Source organism: Fringilla coelebs, assembly GCF_963513975.1.
Source record: "Fringilla coelebs genome assembly, chromosome: 5".
In the NCBI taxonomy this organism is placed as follows: Eukaryota; Metazoa; Chordata; class Aves; order Passeriformes; family Fringillidae; genus Fringilla; species Fringilla coelebs.
In genome coordinates, this window is record NC_140033.1 from 14599623 (window position 1) to 14623289 (window position 23667).

The 23667-nt window shown below is 38.1% G+C and overlaps 1 protein-coding gene across 1 annotated transcript in view; it reads right to left on the bottom strand.

The window, feature by feature from the left end:
• Window positions 1-3177: 3177 nt before the first annotated feature.
• Window positions 3178-23667, bottom strand: part of LRRK2 (leucine rich repeat kinase 2) — a 63267-nt gene continuing 42777 nt past the window's right edge. Inside the window, exons 33-51 of the mRNA XM_084205354.1 lie at window positions 23053-23141; window positions 22297-22484; window positions 21225-21379; window positions 20218-20364; window positions 19873-20064; window positions 18985-19131; window positions 18549-18649; window positions 18186-18376; window positions 17381-17541; window positions 16399-16569; window positions 14952-15052; window positions 14305-14499; window positions 13129-13322; window positions 12766-12838; window positions 11915-12099; window positions 10980-11132; window positions 10060-10268; window positions 6774-6848; window positions 3178-4879 (exon numbers count right to left, since the gene is read on the bottom strand). Of these exons, the coding sequence (XP_084061480.1) occupies window positions 4758-4879; window positions 6774-6848; window positions 10060-10268; window positions 10980-11132; window positions 11915-12099; window positions 12766-12838; window positions 13129-13322; window positions 14305-14499; window positions 14952-15052; window positions 16399-16569; window positions 17381-17541; window positions 18186-18376; window positions 18549-18649; window positions 18985-19131; window positions 19873-20064; window positions 20218-20364; window positions 21225-21379; window positions 22297-22484; window positions 23053-23141 (2849 nt within the window). The 3' untranslated portion in view covers window positions 3178-4757. The remainder of the gene's footprint in view (window positions 4880-6773; window positions 6849-10059; window positions 10269-10979; window positions 11133-11914; window positions 12100-12765; window positions 12839-13128; window positions 13323-14304; window positions 14500-14951; window positions 15053-16398; window positions 16570-17380; window positions 17542-18185; window positions 18377-18548; window positions 18650-18984; window positions 19132-19872; window positions 20065-20217; window positions 20365-21224; window positions 21380-22296; window positions 22485-23052; window positions 23142-23667) is intronic.

The window sequence follows — 23667 nt, forward strand, 5'->3', positions numbered from 1 at the left end:
GCGAGGTGGTGCAGGGCCAGCGCGGTGCCCCAGAGAGGGAGCCGCGGCCGGGGCAGGCCGGGCTGCTCCTGCACGGGAGGTGTTGGCACAGAAGGAGCTGGAAGCGCCCGGTGGGATGCAGCCCCATGTCGCTGGAGGGGATTCCAGCCTGCTCGCTCCTGCCCAGGCTCCTTGAGCACCGGGCAGCGTTTGGCCGCCTTTCCTGCCCGACCTCGCCGCTGGGGAGGGCCCTGAGGGGATCCGTGAGGCGGCACTTGGCAGCACCAAAGCCGGGCCCCGGCCACCGCAGCGCTGCCGGCTCGGCTGCTGAGCACCGACGCTGCCAGCTTTTGCTTGTTATTTATTTCTCTCTCTCTCTCTCTCTTTCCCCCCCTTGCTTTCTTTCCCGACTCCCTTTCCTACAGAATGGTTTCAAAGCTTCTCGGCTGGGTGGCAGCGGTGTCACAGCCCCCTGGCCAGCAGAGCCTGCCCCTCGCCCAGGTACAGCTGTGCCGTCAGGAGCCAGGGCCAGGCCAAGGCACGGAAAAAAATGGTTCAGAAAAGGCAAAACACTAAAATGGCCCCAGGAAATTTTAATTTCTTTCCCTTCTTCTGTCTGCTTTAACTTTTCAGGTCAGTAACATTAATGGGCTGTGGTGAAGTAAATAATCACGTACGCCAAAGACAGCGCATTGATTTGTTAAGTCTCTCCTCACTAATTAGTGACAGCCTTTGTAGGGACTGACAGCAGCACTTAAACCTCTGGCAGCAGAAAGGCAAAGCAACACAGTAGAAAGGGAAAAAAGAAAAGACCTTTGCTTGCTTTTTGACTTTCATCCTGTTTTTACTAGAATCATATTGGTATAGTTTAAAAAATTGCTGTTTTAAAAATAGATCTATTGGTGTATCATAAATTTTAATAACCTTTAAAAAATAATTCCAGTTTATTGCTCAGATGAAACAACCCATGTAAAAAGGTAGGTACCAGTTAGCATCAAGGTCACTGCAGAGGAAAAAGTTATATCACCATTTAATAATTCTTGTAATTCTGCTGCTTAATTGAACAAGGACCAGTGTAAGTATTGAGGAGTCTTGCTGAGGTGCCTAAAGCTCAAGGCACAGCTGTTCTCATCTCACAGGTGCAGCAAAGAACATTCCTGACTCTGTCTGTTAGAAATTCCACCTGAGTTCACTTCTAAATTTTTGGTAAATGAGGTTTCCCGTTGCTAATACAACAATAACTAATACATCTTGTGGTTTCTTTCTCTTAAAATAATGAATTTAAAATTGTTATGATTCTCCATTATCATGTGATTATGCTACTCTGTATTTATAAACTAATTATTGCAAAGACACATGCCTATCTAATTAAAAAAAAAAAAAAAGAGAAGTTACCAAATAGTATGCTGGCAGCTAGTGAGTTATACCTGTTCAAAGGCCATGAAGAAGGCTTTATATAAGAGAATGTGCAGGTCAGTACAGTCCTGGGATGAGTTCATAATGTGGATAAAGAACTAATTGAGACAGAAATAACAGAATACTTGCTAGTTTTGATCAGGAAATTTGGTTCTCTTAAGGCAGGTAAGGGGAGCTCTTTTCAGATATTTTAAATTAATGACAAAAGCCAGCTAATAAGTGAGAAAAATTGTTCATATGCTTTTCTACTTGAAAGACTAATACAAAACTACAACTGTCACTGTCTTTTCCTTATTCACTGAGGCTCATTGTTTTCCCTTTCTCATGTCTCTGGTATCTGAAGTGTTCATTGTAAAATGGATTATTTGTCTTGCAAACGCCCACATTTGGGTGTTAAACCACACCTGAGAGGCCTCATTCTCTCTCCTCCCTTATATGTCCCAGTTTTGCTCCTAAGTGGTGCATGAAGAAGTAATAGGGTAATAATATGGACACTAAAGAGAGTTCAGAGGAATGCCAGAACATAATACCAAAAGTGCATAAAATCAGGCTGTGCAGCTTGTTTACAGTGGAGTTGACAGGAACTCCTTGTAAAAGAAATGAGGTTAAAATTAATGACCAGGTGAATCTGCATATGTAATTTATCAGAGCAAGCAACCAATAAAAAAGAATTACGCTAATTATAAAGTCAGTAGCACAGGAGGGGAAGGATACTTTTAAAAAACCCCAACATATCCAATCAAGCATTCAGCTCACTGTGTATGTTTAGTCTCCTTGCCTTTAGGTTTAAAGCCCAGTACCCTCTAGGGTAGTGAGGGACATGGGGTTACTCACCTGTCCCAGCTCAGCTGTTCAGTCACACCACACCACTTGTTTCCCATGAGCAAAAAGGCTCTTTTCTGAAGTAAGGGTTATCTGTTTTCACATGTTGGATGTTATCATAAGCATGCAAAAAACTATATCTGACAGAACTTGTTCTCTTATGTGATCAACTTGCACTGATTTTCAAACAGCTCCACTGAAACCGGAGTGAACACAAATTTATGGATTTTTTTTCCCTCTTTCCTTATAAGTTTGTCGTAGAGATGTTCCTGGGAACAGGATTCCTTATAGTGCAGGTTTCAATGGTGCTGTTCCTGCCCTTGGTAACAGGTGCCATCTGGGGAGGGGATGCCAGTTCCCTGAGTGCTTCGGACAAGAAGCACCAAGATAAGATGTTGTCTAAATATTTTCTTGCAGTACTGAAAAGTGTTTGGTGAGGATGTAGTGGGATCACTGGGCTCTGTGTGAATGAGCACTGTATTGTTAAACAGTCCCAGTAGGTTACCACCATGACAGAATTTTTCTCTCCAGCCACAGATAAATCAGCAGTGGCCAGTTGAGTTGGGTTTGCAATGAGCTCCTGACTCTCTTTTGGCTGCTGTTTCTTTTATTCTTTGCCCTCCCTGTAATACTGAATGCATGACCCAAATCAGTCTATGGATCAATGTTATCCAGAGTCTTGGAGAGGTGAGGAATGATTCCAGGGGCAATTCTCCTTACAGGTCACCTCCCATCTCAGGGAGAAGGGGAAAGGGCTCAAGACGTGCACTGCAACAGAGCAGTGTGCAGCAGGAATGCAGCTGTGTCAATAATACCTACAGAGCCAGGATTTTGCATCATCCTGAAGGAATTAAATGCCACAGAAGCTGCACAGAAAAGCCTCTCCTTAAAAATTCAATGATGAGAAAGTAGACTTACATTATTAACAAAGCATGGTTTTAATAGAAATGTTTAGGCTTGCATTTCAAAATTACTTACAAATAAACTTAATCACAATGCATATATTCTTTTCTTTTAAAAAAAACAACAATATTCATTCTAACATAATATATATTTTCTGAGTTATAAAATCCCATATAAATAGCAAATTCTTCTCAGTACACAGATTACAAGAATTCATAGAAACTGGGATGCATATCTGAAAAGAATCCTGAGTATGCATTCCACAACTGGCAGAAAATAGAACAATGCTAGAGTTGGACACAAGAAATGCTGTTGTCCCAGTATGTAATTTTTTAAAACAAACAAACAAAAACCACAAACAAAACCAAACAAAAAACTGAGAACTTTTTGGTTGCTCAACCTTGTTCAGCTCCCTAGACTCAGGAATGGCTCTGGATGCTCCACTCCCTGAGATTTTTGGGAGCACCTTGTGGATTCTTCTGGCACCAATAAAAGAAAACAGTGTCTGTCTTCAGGAGGACAGAAGCAAGGCACTTCCTTTGAGCAGGTCAGTGTGGGCTGTAAGCAGCAGCTTGGACTTACAGCCAGAAAGCAGCAAAATTGGCTCTTGAATGATGATGTGTGGAAACAAATTTGGAAGAGGCAGCCAGTTCTTATACTCCTCAAGGTTCCCCTGATTATCCCACAAAACAACATAAATTCAAACAAGAATGAGTAAGTGGAAACTTTGCATGTTAGAAAAATCAAAGCAAAAGTTCCCCTTTTTTAGACTGAGGTAAGCAAACAAGCAAGTTGGACTAAGAGCAAGTCATAGCAGCATTTAGATCAGAGCATTGACCCCGTGCTTTCTCTTCTCTCTTCCAAGAGAGCAGCACCAGAGAGCTACGTGCCTGGCAGCGCTCCCGGCGGTGTGACTGCATCTCCTCGGAGCAGGCAGACCGCAGCGCTGCACGAGGACACCGACGTGTGGAAGCCTCAGCCTGTGTTTCATTTGGAGCTGTTTTATTACAGTAGCACAATGGGGTTTTTTTCTGGTCATAATGAAAAAAGTCAATTATTCATGAAAGAAACACAGACAATTCTGCCTGCTGTTTTCAAAGAGTAATGTAGTAATTACATATTCCTTTAAACACTGCTGTTAGATAAAAGATGATGTTTTTTCATAGGGTCACGAGCTCTGACATTACTAAACCATGAATCATAGGAGCAAACTCATACATGCAAACTGCAGTAAACACACAGCGGCTTAAATTTTGCTTCTTATTAGAGTGTCAACTCATAGAGATAATGAAGTAAATTAGAGCCATTTATAGTCTCCTGGCTTATTCCCAGTTTAACTGGGATCAAAAACTGGATGAATGATGTTATACTTAAGTTGAGCCATAGTTGCAGAGAGCAGAACTTCACAGGTAAACAACAAATCCATGATAGCATTTTAGAATCAGAAATTCCCAACAGTTTTCTGTCCTTTCAAATATTAAAAATAAATTCTTTCTTCTTGGCATCCTATGAATACTCTCATGGTAATTTTCTTCCTGCTTTAGGTTAAAAACAACAGGAAGAAGAAGTTGTAAATATTGCACAGTATGTTAGGATGGAAGACTAGAAAAAAAAAATGGCACTTGCAGGGTGACTTTTCAATCCAAAGAAAAGCTCTTCATTTTTTCTGCTAATTCCTGTCTCATTTCTATGTGTTTTTTCAGGTTCTGCACTTCATGGGGCAGGTTAATGTCCCACACTGACACGCAGGATTGTAACTCTGGAGAAAAAAAAAGAAAATTTGAAAACTGCAACAGAGATGAGTTATTGCATAATTAGAAATTATTTTGCTTATCTGCTTGTTCTCAATTATTCATAAATTTACCCAATGAAGCATGATTTTTAGGACCCAGAAGACAAATTCCATGACACTTTGTGTGTGAGATGATGCAGTTATGGGTTACAAGCTGTTTGTACTGCCACAATGATTTGCATTTTAGTTCCTAAATTTAGAGTATCCCATTTAAAAGTACTTGAAAAAAACATTTCTGGTGCCCATGGGCCTTAAGGAACTGACCCGAGCTACAGCTAATGCCAGTACTGAGGTGCCTGCTAAAATTTTATCTTTCCAAGCAGATATACCCTAAATGCCTATGAGATTCAAACCCCATTCACTGTAAAATAAAAACTGATTTCATAAGCTAGTGAATATACTGAGAAAAGGCCACTTCTTCAGTCTCTATTCATGCAAACAACTCTTAATTCATGAAGAATTCCCAGTGCTTTTAGTGGAATAGGGACAACTGAGAACACTTACATGAACTGAGGCTTACAATCTAAGGCCTCAAGGATTCTGGAGTCTCTGATTCTTCTCTGTAATTAATGTCACTCTTAAATAAAATAAAAATGCTAACAAGCCAATAAATGTTCTTATGGTTACAGGAATTGGGGAATACCACAATGTAAACCCAATGCTCTAAAGTTTGACTCTTTTCAGTCAGCTCATCTACACCTGCTCTTCTTAACTTTATACTGTCATTGCCACATTTTTACAAGTCACTGAAATTGGGATGAGATAAAGATGAAGAAGAGCATTGATCAGAGCATTAACTTTAACTGTTCTTAGAAAAATCTAAAGATGCAGATCTTCTATCTTCCAGCACTTTCCTGTCTTAATTGTCAGGAAGATTTTACTGATGTCTGACCGAAATCTCCCTTGCTGTAACAGAAACCTGTTAGTGCTTATCCTACCCACAGGGAATACGAAGAAGTCTTTATTCTCTTGCTCTTCATTTACATATTTGAAGCCTATTATCATGTCCTCTCTAAGCTTTATTTATTTTAACCAATTTAACTCCCTGCAACATTTCCTCACAGGCTGCATTTGTCTCCTCTGCACTATTCCTAATAGTCCAGATCATTCAGCAATAAATGGTTAGGCTCCTCCAGCAGAGGCCATATTAACACCCAGCAAAGAGTAAGAATTAGCTCATGTCTTATAGACACCACTTTCATGGTGTGAGAGTGGTGTTTGCCTCATCTGCACCCACGTGACAGGGCTGATTCATGACCAGCCTCTGATCAATTCTGACCCATTTTCTGCAGCACTGCTGTTTAGGCTGATCATTTCCTCACGCTGGTACAGCAGATCATTCCTAATTAAATAAAATGTCTTGCATTTTTCCTTACAGAATTGTATCCTATTTCCTTCCAGACCATTAGTTCTATTTGTCAGAGTCACTTTGAGCTTTAATCCTTTAGCCCTCTGGGGAGCTTGTCTTAGTTGTAAGTTCTCTGCAAAACCAAAAAGTACATTCACTGTTCTTTCATTCATATCACCCATGAAAATACGGGGGATTCCTGACCTAGCACAGACACCTCTGGAAATCCATTTGACACATTCTCCAATTAGGCAATGACATTTACTCTCCAAATACAGTTTTGCAACATATTGTATTGTATCCTTCAAACAGTGGCTTCCTCAGATCCATTTTTGGAAGTTACTTTCAGTTTGTATGAGCCCAGATATGCAAAAGAAAACAAAAACTATTTAATAGTAGTGTTTCAATAAAATTTTGTCAAATGATGATCAACTCTTCACTCTCAGTGAGTAGTCAAGCCCAATAGTGTCTCCTCCACTAATAATACAAGTTAGTAAAACACAATTCAGATACCTTTGTGATTTTTGTTGTCTTCGGTGTCACTTTTATAGCAATATCCCAAAACAAGGACCACATTCTTGAGACTCCCTTTTTCAAAGAAATAAAATGTCAAACCTTAATTTTAATGTGAATTTTGTAATTTAAGGACAGAAAGAGTAAATGGCATCAAGGCATAAGAGCATACATCAAGGCATAAGAGCATACATCAAGGCATAAGAGCATAAGAGGACAGAAAGCAGAGTTCAATCAATCAGACCCTTTATTCAAAATCATTAACCATGAAAAACCCAGACACAAAGACAATATAGTTCCTAGATCCATTTAATGTCAGGGTCTATCAGGGTTCCAAGGCATAAGCACAGGATCAGCCGACCAGCCTGCTGAACAAGCCCAAGAACAAAGCCGTCTATTATACAGCACAGGCAGAGGTGGTAGAGTCACAGGAAACAGATGTCACAGCAAAAGGACAGCAAAAGTGAAGTCCCAGTGCACAGCAAAACGTACCAGTTCAGTTATGAAAAAAACAAAACCAACCAAATATGACAAAAAACTGAGTAAAAACTATGAACTAAAAGTTTTAAACTTATGATGGCATATGGGTGGGAAGTGGAAATGGATAGATCATAAGAAGGTGCCTACTGAATAACACAAAAAAAGACCTGTAAGATGGTAGCGGTTGGATCACAAAAGGATAAGCAGAATGTGCCAGTGTTTCAATATCAACTTCCTGCTTATTTCCAACATGACATGTCTATAAATGTCTTGCAAAGATAGACAGAAGCTGTCACGTGTTCTCCTGCCACAGCAGCTCCTTGTTCCTACTGGCAGCACATGAGGGTGGAGAGCCCTTGGCTTTCAGCTAGTAGAGGAACACAGGGCCCAGCCTAGGTCCTGGTTCCTGGTTCCCTGGTGAGGAGCAGGCCAGGGAAGGAGCAGCCCCCACTGCGCAGACACGCTGCTGCAGCACCACACCTCACACCGCTTCAACACGGAGCCTGACGCTCCCAGGGCACAGATGAGGAGGGGAGCAGCTCCTGGGGCATAAATAGACTGGATTGGGCTTAACCGCGAAAGCTGCAGTTGGGAAGTCTTTTAACATGCCCCGGCACCTCTGCAAGAGAGAGGTTTTTCCTGCCCTGAAGAGGTCAGCACTATATTCTCCTCTGAGAGTGATGGAAATCTGGTTATAGTCGATGAAGGATGGTGGGAACCATACTCATGCTCCATGCTCAGATTTTTCATAAATTCCATTTTTTTCTATAGCCAGTCCTATCTATACTCTTTACAAAAGTGATTGGAACTAAAGTATAATGTTTCTTATTTAGACCTAGGTCCTGTCTTACCATATAGAAATCTAAATTCGCACTTGCAAAATAAACTACAGATTTACATCTAAATTATTCTCTATGCTAAGTCTCATGCCTATTGAACATCAATGTATTAGGTGACAGGGTTGGAAAATGACATTGTATTTCCATATTCATATATGAAGTACAGATAAAGTTAATGTCTCAAAGTCTAGCAACCTCTTTTTCCTGAAATATATACTTCTGCTAAACATTACATGTTTTAACCTTAAATGAAACTATTTCACACAAATATTATAATAAATATTTCCCTTCATCTTCTCTTTTTTCATATAAGCAATGTGGTACTGCTGAAAAACTGCTCAGCAGCCTCAGTGCCATTTTCAGAGATTCCAGTAGAAACCAAGTCCTTGAATTTAGGAAAAAAACCCCAAGCCCTTATAAATAATTGCTGCAAAAAGATGATCAAAAGAAAACAACTACACATCAAACTGCATATATCAATCTTATTTGCTGTTCTTGAGATTTGTGCAAATGCAGCTGAACTCCTCAATATTAATTTTTCTATAAATAAAATTTTGATTAAAAATGTTGACGTGACTGAGCCTCAAGGCTTTTTAAATCACACATTCCCAATCAATGACAGCAGCAAGGCAAAAATTGTTGTGTTTTCATAGCAACTATTCTTTACAAAATGCTGAAAATAAAATGTCCCTTTATGATACTAACATTGTAGCTATCAGGACTAGATGGAATGATAATGCTGTGCTATAGCTGACACGATTAACAGCTGGACTCTAACCAGGCTCTGACTCTGTAACACTTACTTTAGGCAAAGGAAAGTCAGAGGAAGGTGAGGTATGTTTGACTCATACAATGTTGCCAGCACTATGACCTAACTGCAGTCTATGGATTCTTCTGGTGCCAGAAAGGAAGGAACAGCCTGCAGAATAAATTCCTGATGGTAAGGAGAAAACATCCACAGCCTGCAACTGTGATATTTGCTAGCAGAATTATAGCGTGTTGCTGAATTCACAACAACTTCAGTGTTCGGTTGTTTGTTTTTTTTGGACAGCAAACACACTTTAAATAACACTGACAGGGAAACTCCAGAGTTTTTTCCAAAACACAGTGGAAGGTAATGGGAATCCACATATTGTGCCACAAAGTACTTTTTGAACTAATGTATATTTTGACTGTATTCCCAACAGCAGTACCACAAGCTTGAGTTTATATGGCCTTTATTACTTTTGGAAAAGGTGCAGGACAGTGCACAGGTGAAGGAAGTTTCAAAAGTGAAGGAGTGTCCCTTCCTCAGCTGCATTCCTGTGGCTGTTGGTGGTCACCACTGAAACCTCACAATTCCCATCTGCCTACAGCAGCTCAAAACAACTGTCCCTGATGACAGCAGCAGCACATCTGTACAAGTCCACACCCCAAGTCCAGCTGTGTAGCACTTTACCAGCTCTGCTGTGATTTGCCTGTGACCCAAATCTAAAAGAACCATTCCTGAATGAGGATGAGAGAAGAAAACTAGCCAATAAGCAATGAAAATAAGCCAATAAGCAAAAGAAAAATTATTAAATCCAATATAGTCTACAGAGAAAAAAGGCAGAAGAGTAACACTTGAGATGGAGAAGGAACAAAGGCAGACACACATAAGAGAAGACAGAGTGACACGTGACAGAGGATGGTGAGAGCTCTGCTGAAGCGCAGCACAGGGATGCAGGTAAGGTGGGGAGTTCATGTGCAGACCAGTGACAAGCCAGGGAAGAGCTGCTGATTTATGTGGGCACAGGTATTCAGCCTACTGGTGTTCAGCTTACACCCTAGAGTCTGACAGTGATGGAAGACGACAGCCGTGGAGTAGAATGAATGAACAAATCCTGGATAATGGTAATCTGTTCCTGGAGCACCGCAACAAGCAGTATGGAGCAAACCTAAACTTAGCAGTGATTTTAAAGTACTCATCTCTGGAAGGTTTTACTTACCCAGCTGAGCTGTTATCATGACTCGAACAGAATCACAGAACTTGTCTATAACTCGTACAGGACGACGCGTTGACAAATCGAGCAGCAAAATATGTCCTCCTCCTGTCCCTATCCACAGTGCAGTATTTTTCTGCAGACAAATGGCCTTCACTCTTCCAGAATAAGCCAGTTTGTGTTTTGATTCCTTATTTAATTTTTCCACTTTGTTCCTATAAGTATGGAATGAATTTGTATTGTAATTTGGTGGCACCCTATTCTGCACCTACTAAAACGACACTCCGAACACCAGACTTTTAAGCAATCTCTCACCAAGCCAAACACAAAACTCTCATGCAAACTGGGATGAAAACTATTGTACTCCAAAGAGCCATCTGGTCTGCTTCAGACAACCTTTAAATAGAAGGCAGGAACACTTCTCAGTTCTCCCCCAGTCTGCAGGAGGTTAATGTCACAGCAAAGCACAAAGAGCACACCTACACCTGCTCCTAACCTCACCATAAAAAAGAAATGGATGGGGCATGCTAAGGCAGAGGAACAATTTAAATGCAAATGAAAAAGTTGTCACAGTTAATAAAAATCTGACTTCCTACAGAATTTGTGCACTGAAAAGATATTCTTGTTCAGGGGATGCAGGAAGTAACTGGATTAGCCTTAGTACCTAAAGGACAGCAAAAGACTTTCTTCCTTCTTGAGCTAAATGAGCCTTCTTGACATCATAGAGAAATTGGGAAATACAGTAAGAGTCTTTAAAAAGTGGGATTCTGAAGTGCTAGGCTAAATGACAGGATAGGAAATCCACACTTGCCCAACAAACTGGACAAATGCCTTACTTCTGGCAGGTCAGGGTAGCATGCTAGAGAAGGCAATCTGATATTCCCCTTCCTATCCACCAGGCCAAAAATCTGAAATAAACCACTTACTTAAGAAAATGTGCACAGTCAATTAATTCAGAAAGTTTTTCTGTCTTCTTGTCCCAGATTTCCACAAAATGGCTGTTTTTCTTTGCCAAGTAGATGGATTTGTCTATTGCTATTGAAATGATGTTTGCATCACTGTAAGCATTATGACAGAACCTAGAAGAGGGAAGAACTCCAGTGAGATATATAGAAAATACCTAGTAGAAAATCTTCATTCCTTTGAGTGGGATTAGTTTCCCTCTGACTCTTGCAGAATCATTCAGCCTTAAAATCAAATTAGGCTAAGATACAACTGAAAGACTTTGCTTTAATCTTCCTACAGTTCAACATAAATTCTCACAGTAACAGAGTTAGGCTGCTGACATCCTTGGAGGCACATTAATGCTCAAAGTCTATTAATAAATCTTTCTCATCAAACACTGCTTTCCCTGCTTAGGAAAAACTCCCCTTATTTTCAGAGTAGGACTGGTCCATGTGAGAATTACATCAAACACTCCCAAACCCTCAGTCAATAATTTCTAAAGAGTGAGAAGTCAGCAATCAGATGTGATTAAACATGTATAAGGCAAAGATATGCACACATATCATACTGACAAACATGGAAGGACAAATACTATGATAAATATGTATGTGTCATTCTAAATAAAGTAAACAGGGCCTGAACTTGACCAACTGGAGATGAAAACTGATCAGTTACATAGATATTGACTTCATCAATCCTTTATGGAGTAAAGATGTATTTCCTTGCTGAAAAGCAGCAACAAATACTTTCAACATTACTCGCTGATACTCCATCTGCATTATGGAAAGAAAATAACAGAAACAAGCAAACTCAAAGAATGAGCTCTAGAACAAGACATTACATCAAAGTACTGTCAGAAACCTTTGATGAAAACAAATGAGCCAAATAACATCACTTAGAAAAATCAGAAACTTACAGTTGACTTGTCTTAGTTTCAATGAGCTTTTGAACAGAGAAGTCACTGGTTAAAGCAATGATTTTTGTTCCACAGCCTCCCCAGATTACATTTTTTTCAGATAAGCATGAGGATTCATTTAAGCACATCAGGGGTGTGCTAACATTTCCTATAGTCAGTATCTTCAAAGGTGTAGCACCCTTACACTGCAAGAAAAAATATGTTCTGTATTAGAAACAAGGAGGATGCAGACACTCAGAATGCTGTTAAAACAAGGCCACACAGCCTGCTGAATTAAATTTACTCATCCAGATTTTCTGATGGTCCAGACCATTTCCAGAACATTACTGACTGAAAAGCACCACATTCCCATTATAGATGTCCCACAGGAGACAGCCTGAGAGCAGTAACAGGCCAGAGCAGGGGCTGACACTTTCTGCAATCCCTGGCACAATTCAAGGACTGGCTGGAAAGATACATCTGTGTCTTTGAAGACATCCTACACTGGACCGTATTCTGATTCTGAAATGCACTGCAACTCCATAACTTCTCTAAATGCATATGGTCAGGAACTAAACCTTCAGGTGCCAGATGTTAGAATATTCTTAACAATAACCAATAATGTCAGTCTCTAGACAGTTTGCCTTTCAAAGGAATTTTCCACCTCTTAAATGTTTTGTTTATAGCAGTTATTGTAAAGTGTGCAGTTCCTTTCAGACTGCAATAGGAAATAAATTTTAGTTTTAGAGAAGCAATTAATTTTAGTTTTAGAGAAACAATTAAAAATAAGTGGCATGAAATAAAGCTACTCTTGCTAGCTGCTTTAGATATTACTGATAACACTCTGTAGAACAGACAGCAAAGTTGTCTACCTTTACTGCTCTGTCTTCAAAAACTGCCAGTTTGCCATCAGCTGTGCCTACCAAGAAGAAATTCTTCTGTTTGCTGAAATAAAATAAAACAATTAATTCTAGAAGTGCCTTTATCAGGTAAGAAAAATTAAAATGAGAAGTCTCTAGTATTTCAAGTATTCAATTAAACACTAAAAGCAAACACAACCCCTGTGATCATGAAGGTAGTCCTGAGTTGCACTGGGTGCAAAATTAAGTGGAAACACAGGCAAAATAAGCAGTTGTCAAAACAAAAATGCAGTGTGTACAGATGTCATTTTCTGAACACCTCAGTTTAGCAGTATTTTCAAAATGTAACCCAAAACATTTAAAATTCATTTGTACCTTTGTTTTGAGAGAGAATTACAGTACAAACAAGTGATAGAATCTGACATTTTCTGCAGACGATGTCTTCTTGTTTCATCTTCTGTGTTAACTGCCCACAGAGAACCAGACTGGGTTCCTGCTACAATCCAGTTTTCTTTCTCAGTAGGAAGAGTCACTAAGGCCAAACTTATAATTTTACTGTCTGAAATATCCTGAGTCAGAAAAGAAGAAAAACAACTTGGTCATTATTTCAGTAACAGTAAATGCTAGAAATTACTGATGATAAAAATGTAGCGCAATCTTCTTGGATTCTGGACAAACCCTTGGCCTAACTTCCCCTTTAAGAAATCTAATTCCCTATTAGCAGAATACATCATCAACTGGGCCACCCATCTTCCAAGTGCTGGGAAGGACCCTTCAAACAGTACACAGGAAAATCTCCCAGCTGAATGCTGACAAAAAAAGATTCTCTTTTATTTATTTAGAATTAAAAAAAAATGGAACTCTTGCAGTACTAATTGCTAACAATGAAAATAGTGGCCTAATATTTCTTTTTCTCATTCTATTTTTAGAAAAACAACCCATATAATTTACACCAAAGCTACCAATTCAGATGTATCATGGTCAACAGATGGCAGATGGAAATAGAACTGAAACAACTTTGATGACGAATCATGCTCAGTTCTGGCACACATGTTCATCACAGCACATCAGTCCTGGGTAAAACCCTTCCTCTTTGCTGATGGGATAGGACTGAGATCTAAAAAATCAAATGAAAAGAACTGGAAGGCATCACCAAAGTGGCACAAGATGGCATTTGTGAGAAGTGAGAAGTTGTTAAGAGACAACCTGGATAGTAAAAAGGAGGTAGAGATATGAAGGTCTGCCTAACTATTAACTCCTTTCTGTAGTCTCCATGCTAGAAATAGTTTCCATCTCAGTAGAATAAAGTAATCCAGTAGTAGAAAGACAGTATTACAAGAAAGTTCAGGCTGGATAGCAGGAAGAGAGTAAAAAGCAACTGCTTTTCTACTTAATTTCATGGATATAGTGATGACTCACTTATGAGCAATCTTTGTTCTCTCAAAGCTTAGCTTTCCAGAAGTAATATCCTGCTGTAAAAATGCAATTAATTTTTCTGAAATATATCTGTCTGCCAGAAAAAATAGAATAAATGTCAACTTTCCCACATACCTCACAAGTATGTCCATCTGTGTTTAGGTTAACAAATGAAAGTTGTGCCTTTTCTGTGTTCCCATTTCCTATCCAGACTCCTGCCTTCTTGCAGCTTTGATTGGCAGCCACCATGCACTCTGCTGTAGATGTGCTAGGTATGGAGACATATCTCATCAAACAGATAAGCTCTGCAGAATTCAGGATCTCATAAACCTATAAAGAAAGCCACAGCATGCCCATGGTGACAACAATGGCGATAAATAACAAACAGATAACAGCATTTTTTAGATTTGGACACAGTGTTTCAGCAGCTCTGGTCATTTGTACTGCCACAGAACAGAGTGTAACTGCACTGATACTACTTAGCAAAGGCTTTTTGCATAGCTCTAGTAAAGACCAAGAAGTAATCTGAATTGCGTTTCATGCCAATCGCTCCACAGCAACACAGAGGAAAATAGCAAGCTAGAACATGTGGTTGGTAGATTTCAATGGAACAGTTTATTCTGGAAGGTGAGAGCAGGCAATATTTCATGGCAGTTTCCATTCCAGAAAAGAACAACAGAAAGAAACCTGTGCTTCTCATTAACTTAATGTCCGATTCATTTTCAGAAACCACAACTTTGTACTACCATCTATCATAAAAAAGCAAATAAACTAAGTAATACCTGGCAGGATGTTGGTCGCTCCTGAGGGTTTTCCTTCAAACACTTTTTAATTAGGTTTTCAACCTCAGGCCAGGGGGAACACCCATATTCTTTGACAGGATCTAGAATGTGAAATTATGTAATTTATTAACCAGCATTTACCATAGTTCTAACTAACCTTATTTTTAGAATTCATCTAACTTCTTACTGAGCTGCTCTAAGAAATATCACATTCTTAGGTAAAATGTCAGCATGAACAGCTTGAAATTGCTCATCTGTCATTATAGGCTAGAGCACGAAATGCTAGAACTAGAGTCCTTTTAATTAATAGCAGTTAAAGGAAATGGATTTTGCTTTATCTTTTTTTTGATGTCCCTGTGCCTGGGGCTGAATTGCAGATATACATGGGCTGTGTTTCCATTAATGCTGACCATTCAAGGCTACGGCACTTCAGTCAACAGTCTTTCAAATTCCTGTAAAGACTGTTTTCCACATTTATTCTTCTGAGTATCTGGAATACAGATGAACTTCCAATAAAAGATACAGCAAATAGATAAGCAACTCCATATAGCATTTATGAGATATGGAAATTTAAATTCCCACTTAGTACTTGGAATATGTATCTTATGACTATAGCTGCTGAACTCTCTGAGAATAAATCATTCATGACGGTGCCTGTATTGCTTTTCCTTTTAGTTTCTCATATTCCACAGCAAATGTTCCAGTCCTACCTCAGACACAGGTAACATTAGTGATGAATACCTGCAAATGAACATAGTCAGTGCAGCAAAAGACAGGCACTGTTTGCTTGTGAGATCAGCAAGCCCCTCTTTTGGTGGAAATACACAAATTATGAGCATAGGTGGAAGGAACAGTACTATCTCCAGAAACTAATACTTCAATTATTCCACAGGGCTTACAATACAGTCAACACAGCTGCATTTAAGAGATACTTAGTCATCAGTTCCTAGGATATCCTCTTCAGGAAGGGGGTGGAAACTGTCTGAGCTTAGAACTGGACTGCTCTCCTTAAGGAGCAGATAATGTATGAACACTCTGTCTCTCATAATGGAGACGCTATGCCAGACTGCGTGACGCTGTTCTTTCCTAAATGGAGCAAAACATTCCTTAAAGAATGTTTCACGAGTATACCCACTATTGCTGGGCAATAAATAAGAACACCAGACATTCAGCTTGTAGTGCTATAAAAATTCAACAGCTCTCAACACTGGCAGAAGTGGCCCAAGTTATACTGCCCAGATGATTACATCATGTCCAGCCTGATAGCCTGTTTAATCTTCCTTCCAGCAGCCAATAATTACGTATTGTAATGCAGAAGGAATATGAAGAATGTTGTATTTTTCTAAGTCTCCTTCTATGATCACTGTTAGATACAACATAACTCATAAAATATGCTATTTCTGGAGGAGGCAGGACAAAAGCTAAAACTTTTAGAAACAAGGCATACCTGGTAATTTTCCTTGTATTGCTAATTCATCAAATTCATTTGGAAACTTCAAGCCTTCCATTATTCTACCTCCTCCTGTTAAAATGTCATAAAGCAGCAAGCCAAATGAATAAACATCAGCTTGCTGATTGTAAATAACATTTCCTCTGGCAACTTCTGGTGCTCGAAATCCTGCAAATAAATCATTCATTAATAAGTATTCTTCATGTCAAGATGAAGCCATATTTGTACTTTAAAAAGTAAACAATTATTGATAAAAATGGCACAGGAAGTGCAAGGAAAAACATAAAACTATTTCTGGGCTGGCAAGAGCTTGTATTTGGCAGATGTCCAAAAATAACAGCAGTAAGTGTAAAAGAAGGAGACAGTACATCAGTTACAGAGTTCCTGCCCCTTTAAATGTAAAATAATTACTTTATCAATGAATACTGAAAATCAAGGGCAAGTCTGCGGTCTTTATTGACGGTCTAACATTTAACACTTGAAGTGGCACTCCCAAGCACAATTTAAAAGACCTAAAGGAACTTTTTAAAGTGATTGAGTTGTTCAGGGATTTAGAATGGATGCTAATAGGTTCTCTCTAAAGTTGGGTATCAGTGAAGATATTTATTGCCTTAAAAAAAATTAAGACTTATGTACACTTTACTGGAAATTAAAGCAAAAAATTTTAGCAGTATAATTTCAATATCACAATAACCATATTAAAATCAGACAACAAAAAATTGTTATGAATGCATGTAATTTAATTTCTTATTTTTAAAACTTTAAGATACTCCTTGATTCTTCTAAAAGGTGTCAGAACATGAACAGGAGGCATGGCCAAGAGGTACAAATCTGGCATTGCAACTTGTAACATGATTAGGACTACTTCTTGTGATTTTTGACTAGAATATAGATTTCAGTTATTTCTTACAGACTACATTAAAAAGATATTCGCTATTTTTGGACATAATGGACTTTAAATCAAATCCTATTTCCATACCTGGTGTGCCTTCTGAGGTTTTTATTCCCATTCGGCAGCAATACTGGGCAATGCCATAGTCAGCTATTTTTGCAATAACAGCTGAGTTGGGATATAAGGTAAACAGCAACACATTGTGAGGCTTTAAATCACGGTAGATGATCATTGCTGAATGCAGGTACCTAGTAATCAAAAAATATTTACTGAAAGCATTCACAAGTTAGGGATGCATCTGTATACACACACATTATTCTTGTAACAGTAAATTGTGCTTTCAAACATGAAATATTGTGTTAAAAATGTCAAACATCACCAACAGGACACAGCCGTTCTGGATAATGACTTTAGAATTGTTCTGAAATACTATTTACTGTTCACTACTTTACTATTTACATTGCAGTATTTTAGTACCATGTTTTATCTGAAGAGTCACTGATAGCTTGAAAAATGCATCTTAGAACCGTAAGATTAACCCTCTTGCAGGTTTTGTCATTTTAAAGTCCCACTGCAAAGAGGTGAGATGATTAAATGACTTTCAGAACTTGAAAAATGCACTAAATTAATTTCTTTGACATTTCAGTAAGAAATCAACAGCCACATGGAAATTGCACCCAGAGTCTTCCAATTTCACTACTTATATGAGCATTGTTAGCAGGAAAAGAAAAGGTAGTGAAAATTCACTTTATATATCAGTCAATCAACCATAAAAATACAAACATTTGTCTGACCCAGGAAATATTCTGCTTGAGATGTAAGAGAAAGAAGCTTTTCATTCACAGTACACCATCTTTATCCTGTTTTATAGCAATGCAGAAGTCACATTTACCTTAAGCCATCTGCTACATGTAGAGCTATCCTGTGCTGAAGTGTTCTAGTTAAACTTGCATTGTCCTGTTGAAGCAAACGATCAAGAGATCCTTTGAGGGCCAATTCCATCACCAGCATCCGGGGACGGATTGCAGCAGCCAGCAAAGACACCAAACTGGGGTGGTGGAGGTGACAAAGCACTGCAAGCTCCTGTAAATTGTTAAATCAAATGAAACAGTGCAAAAAGCATAATCTCTACATCTGACGTAAACTGAGGAATGTTTTGGAGCGAGGACTTGCAATTTACTTCAACTTTTAAAACTCTTTGCTAGGGCTGGTATTCCAAGAGCAGCACTACAGAAAAAAAGGCAGGATTTCTTACTTGTCTTAGGAGCCTGAGGGAAGTATGCTTATTGAAAATCTTTACAGCAACCTCTTCACCACCATAGGATGCACGGTACACAGATCCAAACCCGCCATCACCTTTTGAAGAGTAACATTGAAGAGTATTATTAAAAAAGGGATAACAACCATTTCTCAAGAATAACAACTGAAAGGGCTCAGTTTTAAAATATGTGGATCATCTGCTGTGTTAAGATTCATGAACAGTAAACTAAACACATAAAAACCAGTGTCTTAGTGCACAAATTAATGGAAAATTCAAAACTCAATAACCTGAAATTCAGAATACCGTAAAATAATATATTTCTTCAGAAAATAAATCTCTAAAATGCTTTTCATATGTTGTAGAACTGACTCCAATATATTTATTTACATAATCTCTATTAAAAAGCCACACACTACAAAATAATGCTTACCCAAGAGAAATTCAGGAGCTTCATCAAATTCCAGGTCATCATTGTTCAACATAATATTTCTAGGCAAATCAGCCAGTATCAGATCAGGAGCAATCTGAGCAATTGGAATGGTCTGTCTTGGTTGATCTGGATTTACCAAAAGGTCACCTAAGAAAAACAAAAGAGAAAATGAAAAAGTAAAAGAAAGAAGGGTATCAGTGAAAAAGCACTGAAAGGCATGAGGACCTTTGAGAATGCATAAGATCAATGTACCTAAAATAAGATTAATCTATGTGCTTATATATATACATATATATGTGTGTGTGTGTATATATATGTATACATATGCATGCACACAGACATACATACTAATTAAGTTTACCATTCAAAATCCTGGCTCTTACATGTATAAGTATTTTCAAGGTTCTATATATGTACCTATCAAATACGAAAAAAAAGGCTGCAATGTAACACTAACCAAGACATCATTTTTCTGTCTGTAAAAAGAAAGAATGCTGTTAGCATGTAAAATGCCCTACTGAATATTGTATTTTAAATTACTGTGCTATGTGATCCAACCAAAGGATCAAATATCAGTTTCTGGATTCAGTTCCAAGATTGAAGGTGCATTATCACTATTATGACAAAATTATTCTTTGTATTATTGCTATTTTTATGTAACTACACAGAGTAGATGCAATCTATCTCATATTCTATTCTTATATATACTAGACAGTTCTGACATGAAAAAACCCCAAGCCGCTTTTGACTTACAGTGTAATTTTTTCTTATGGAAATGAAACATTTTAAAATAATATTAAATACCCAAATGTTATAAAGGGGATGTTGCATAGTATTTGTGTAGATACAAGTGTACCTCTATATACCTCAAATGGCATGAATATATACCTTCTTCAGCCTTTCTAAGCAAGTCATCAAGTAGTATTTTTTGGTGTTCTTCACCATCTTGAAAGCTGTACAGAGCCCATTTCTTCAACAGTGTTTCCCCTTCACCACAAACATCGATTTCCAGCAAACCTGGAAACCATTCTTCCATAAGAGAATCTATGTGATCCACAACTTGCCCCAAAAGGATGCACCCTTTAAGAAACAAAAAGAGGGAAATTACAGACCCAGTCTGCTGTACTTTTAATTGCAAAGACAAATTCTATATTCCAAAGGCAAAAGCACAACAAACCAAAATGCCAAGCTGCAATCAAACTGGAGCAAAATTCAGGCTCAGGAATAATTAACCTTTTCTGCAAGAAGGTGCTGTAATTTTCAAAAAACTGTCTGGGTTGTTGTCAAATACTGCTGATTCCACTAGACAATAAGCTTCAGGAGACCAGTTCAAGTAGATGCCTTGCCTCCAGTACATTCTGTTAGGACGAAGAGCTCGCTCTAGAAAACACAAAATTAGATTAAAAGTCTGATCTCTAATATGAATGCCAATTTAAAAATATTCAGAATAATTCATGGTACTTTGAATATGTAATTATGATTGTAGGGTTATACTTACCCAAATAACAAACAAAATAAAGGCTGCAACCTTGCAGGCAGCACAGCCCCACAAAAACTAAATATATGTCAACTTGTGTTCAGTTCTAGAAGGAATTACAGAAATGCTTAGGTATGTTCACGTTCAAGCACAGAATATCTCAGGCAAAATATGAAAAAAAGCTGTGATTTAAATTTTTCCTGTCACACACTCATGAAATAGAAGGATGCAACTGGAATTTGATGCTCAGAAGAAACTCAAATGCCAGAAAATCAGACATTTACAAGGGATATTTGTAGAGTATTACCATATGAAAGCATGGAATTCTTGGAAAAAAAGTAAAGACATATCCCCGCTTTCTGATAAAAGCAAAGCTTTGAGACTTAAATAAAGGGGGAATTAACGAACCTGAAGAAAAGCAGTTGGTTTTTCTGTGTGGAAGACATATCCCTTCCTGTACTCTTTGTGGAAGCAAATAGCAGTAAACATAAGGATTTCCCCTATCTCTATCTCTAGCATGTGAAGGAGAGAAATGGACCACTTACAACCTTTACTTTCTTTTACACACAACTCCAAGATCAGGCCCTATCTGTTCCTGGATACTTCTAAATTACAAAAATGACCACTGTCTTTTTCTTACATTTGTGAAGTGTTCAGAATTTAGCTAAAGCAAAACAGTGTTGGGGACTAAAGCTTTAACATGCAGGTGTTGGCATTAGAGGCAAACTTGCACACTATTCCTCTTGAAGATAAAGATTTGTACCTCTTCCTGATAGCATGTAAGGAGATATCTCAAGCAACCTGTTGATCAGCCTGGACCAAAATCCCATAGGAAAGTATGGCATCTCATAAAGCCTGATGATAATCTCTGAATTTTCACAGTGGGGAAGCTCTATAACAGGTCTGTGATCAGACAAGCTGAAAAAAGAAAAATATTTGATGATGTAATATATCTGAGTTTATGACATATATTATTTATAATGTAAAATGTATTATTTATTAATGACTGCATGATTCAGATGGTCAGGGAGATAACAGATAGTGTGTTTATTATGCTTGCTTTGTCAAAGTGAAGTTCTGTCTGTAATTTAAACCCAACAGTACCTCACTAATGGATCATTAGATATTTAATGCAAATATGGGAAAAATCTGAGACATACATAAGGCAGGTAAGACATTCAGATAAAATCTTTCTATCTCAGGGCTTTGAAGGACATAAAAATCCTAATCAGTGCAGCCATGCAACACTCTCTCCACTAGGCAACAAACATTAGTAAACACATTAGGGAAATCTGTAACTGAGGCAGAGAAACTGAGTTATTTGCTTCAGATAAAACAAAAATACCACATTCAAAGTCATAACACTTTTTTGTCACCACATTTAGTATATACACTTTTTGAAGGAGATAGTGCTTCTGAGTAACTTGTCAGTGGTTCTCACTTCATGCAAATAAGTTATGGAAATGTTTTGTAATCTTTAAAATTTCAATAAATATCTGTAATGCTGCCCCAGTGCTCTGAAGCTAAATTTTAACCTTCTTGCTGTAGTCTTGAAGCATGGTAACTGTAAAAGAAGTACTATCCTCATAAAGTGTTCTATCATTTATAGTTTCCATTTATCCACCATGCTGATACAACATAAGCTTTATCTGCTATAAGATCAGCTTAACATATCTCTTCTGAAAGCATTTACTAAAATGTAATATACAAAGAGTATGTCATGCTTTCATGTACCAAACTGCTCTGATGATCAGTGAAACTAGTTAGCCTGATGGGAGGTTTCAATTTTGACCTATCTCTATGGCTGTCATTTGTGAGTTTAGCTCCTTGCTTACCTGCTTGGGATTAGCAGTTGGTCCTCTCCTAATGGCAAAGCAATCTGAAACTTTTCCAGAAGCTTGAAGTATTGTGACATATAGATTTTAGGAAACTTGCTCTTTTTCAAAAGGAATTTTTCCACATCTGAACGCTTCACAATTCCCTTAGGGTATTTAGAAGAACCTTCCACTTTCACCATCAGAATCTTTAAAAAAAAAATGAAACAATTTCAGGCATACATTCATCATTAGATGAAAGTTTCAGAGGTTAGAAAATTTGAATCTAAATAATAACTTTTGGGAGTGTTTCTAGATCAATATTTCAATGATGATCTCACTTAAACAGTCAGTCTCTCCCATTCCAACATCATATCCAATCACTTGTCTCTGCCATCTGTACCTAGCATACAATTACAATTTCCCCCTCATTCTTACAGCCTTTAGCCCAAAGTTCCAGCTTTCATCCCAGCCTGTGGCAACATATTGCAGGATTACCTTGCATCCATGGGGTTTTTCTGTTCTACATGTATTCTTGTGTCTGTTGCAGTTTAAATGATATAGGACATTACAGTTTAAGAACAGACAAGCAATAACACAGGTGTCCAAAAAGCAATAGAAACAGAAAGAATCAGGTTAAAAAAATATGGTCCTTGAGAAAATTCTAGATCATGAAACAATAAAGAAATGGTGAAGAAGGAATATTGATGAGTTACAGTGGCTTTAGACAGGGGAAAATGTACCATAAATGCATACACAAAAAGTGTTCAGTCTGACCTGTGCCATGATTTTACACAGCCACTTGGGATCTACAAAATACAGATCTCTTAGCTGTAGTGCTGGGTCTTGGAAATGAAGGAGAACACCTGCACAAAGAATACTGTAATTAGCAATGCATTGCTCAAGATCAATATTAAGCAAAGTAAGCACTCCACCCTGGGCTGTTTTTATTATATAACTTGACATAACCAATTTAAATAATAAATACAGCTATATTGATGTCAATATCTCAGAACAGTACAGTGCAAGCACAGCATGCTCAGCTTTACCTATATTTTCAGAATTTTTGTTAGATTTTTAATCTGACTTGCTTTTTTACTAAGATCTGTGTGGTTTATTATTTAATCTTAGGAAGTCAGTACTGCACTGAGATAAGCGGTTACATGTACTCCTCTAACCACTGTTCTATCTGAGTGATTGGAGCAATTGCATCTTTCTTCAGCAACTGTGCTGCCTAACTAGCAGTAGAATGTTTTCAAGGAGGGGTAAAAGAGAGCAAGAGATATAAACTGTTACAGTACTGATCCTTCATGTCATGGAATTCCCTTCTTGATAATGTGGTTTAACAAATTGATGTTACCCAAGCTTAGACACCTCAGCTTACCATTTTGT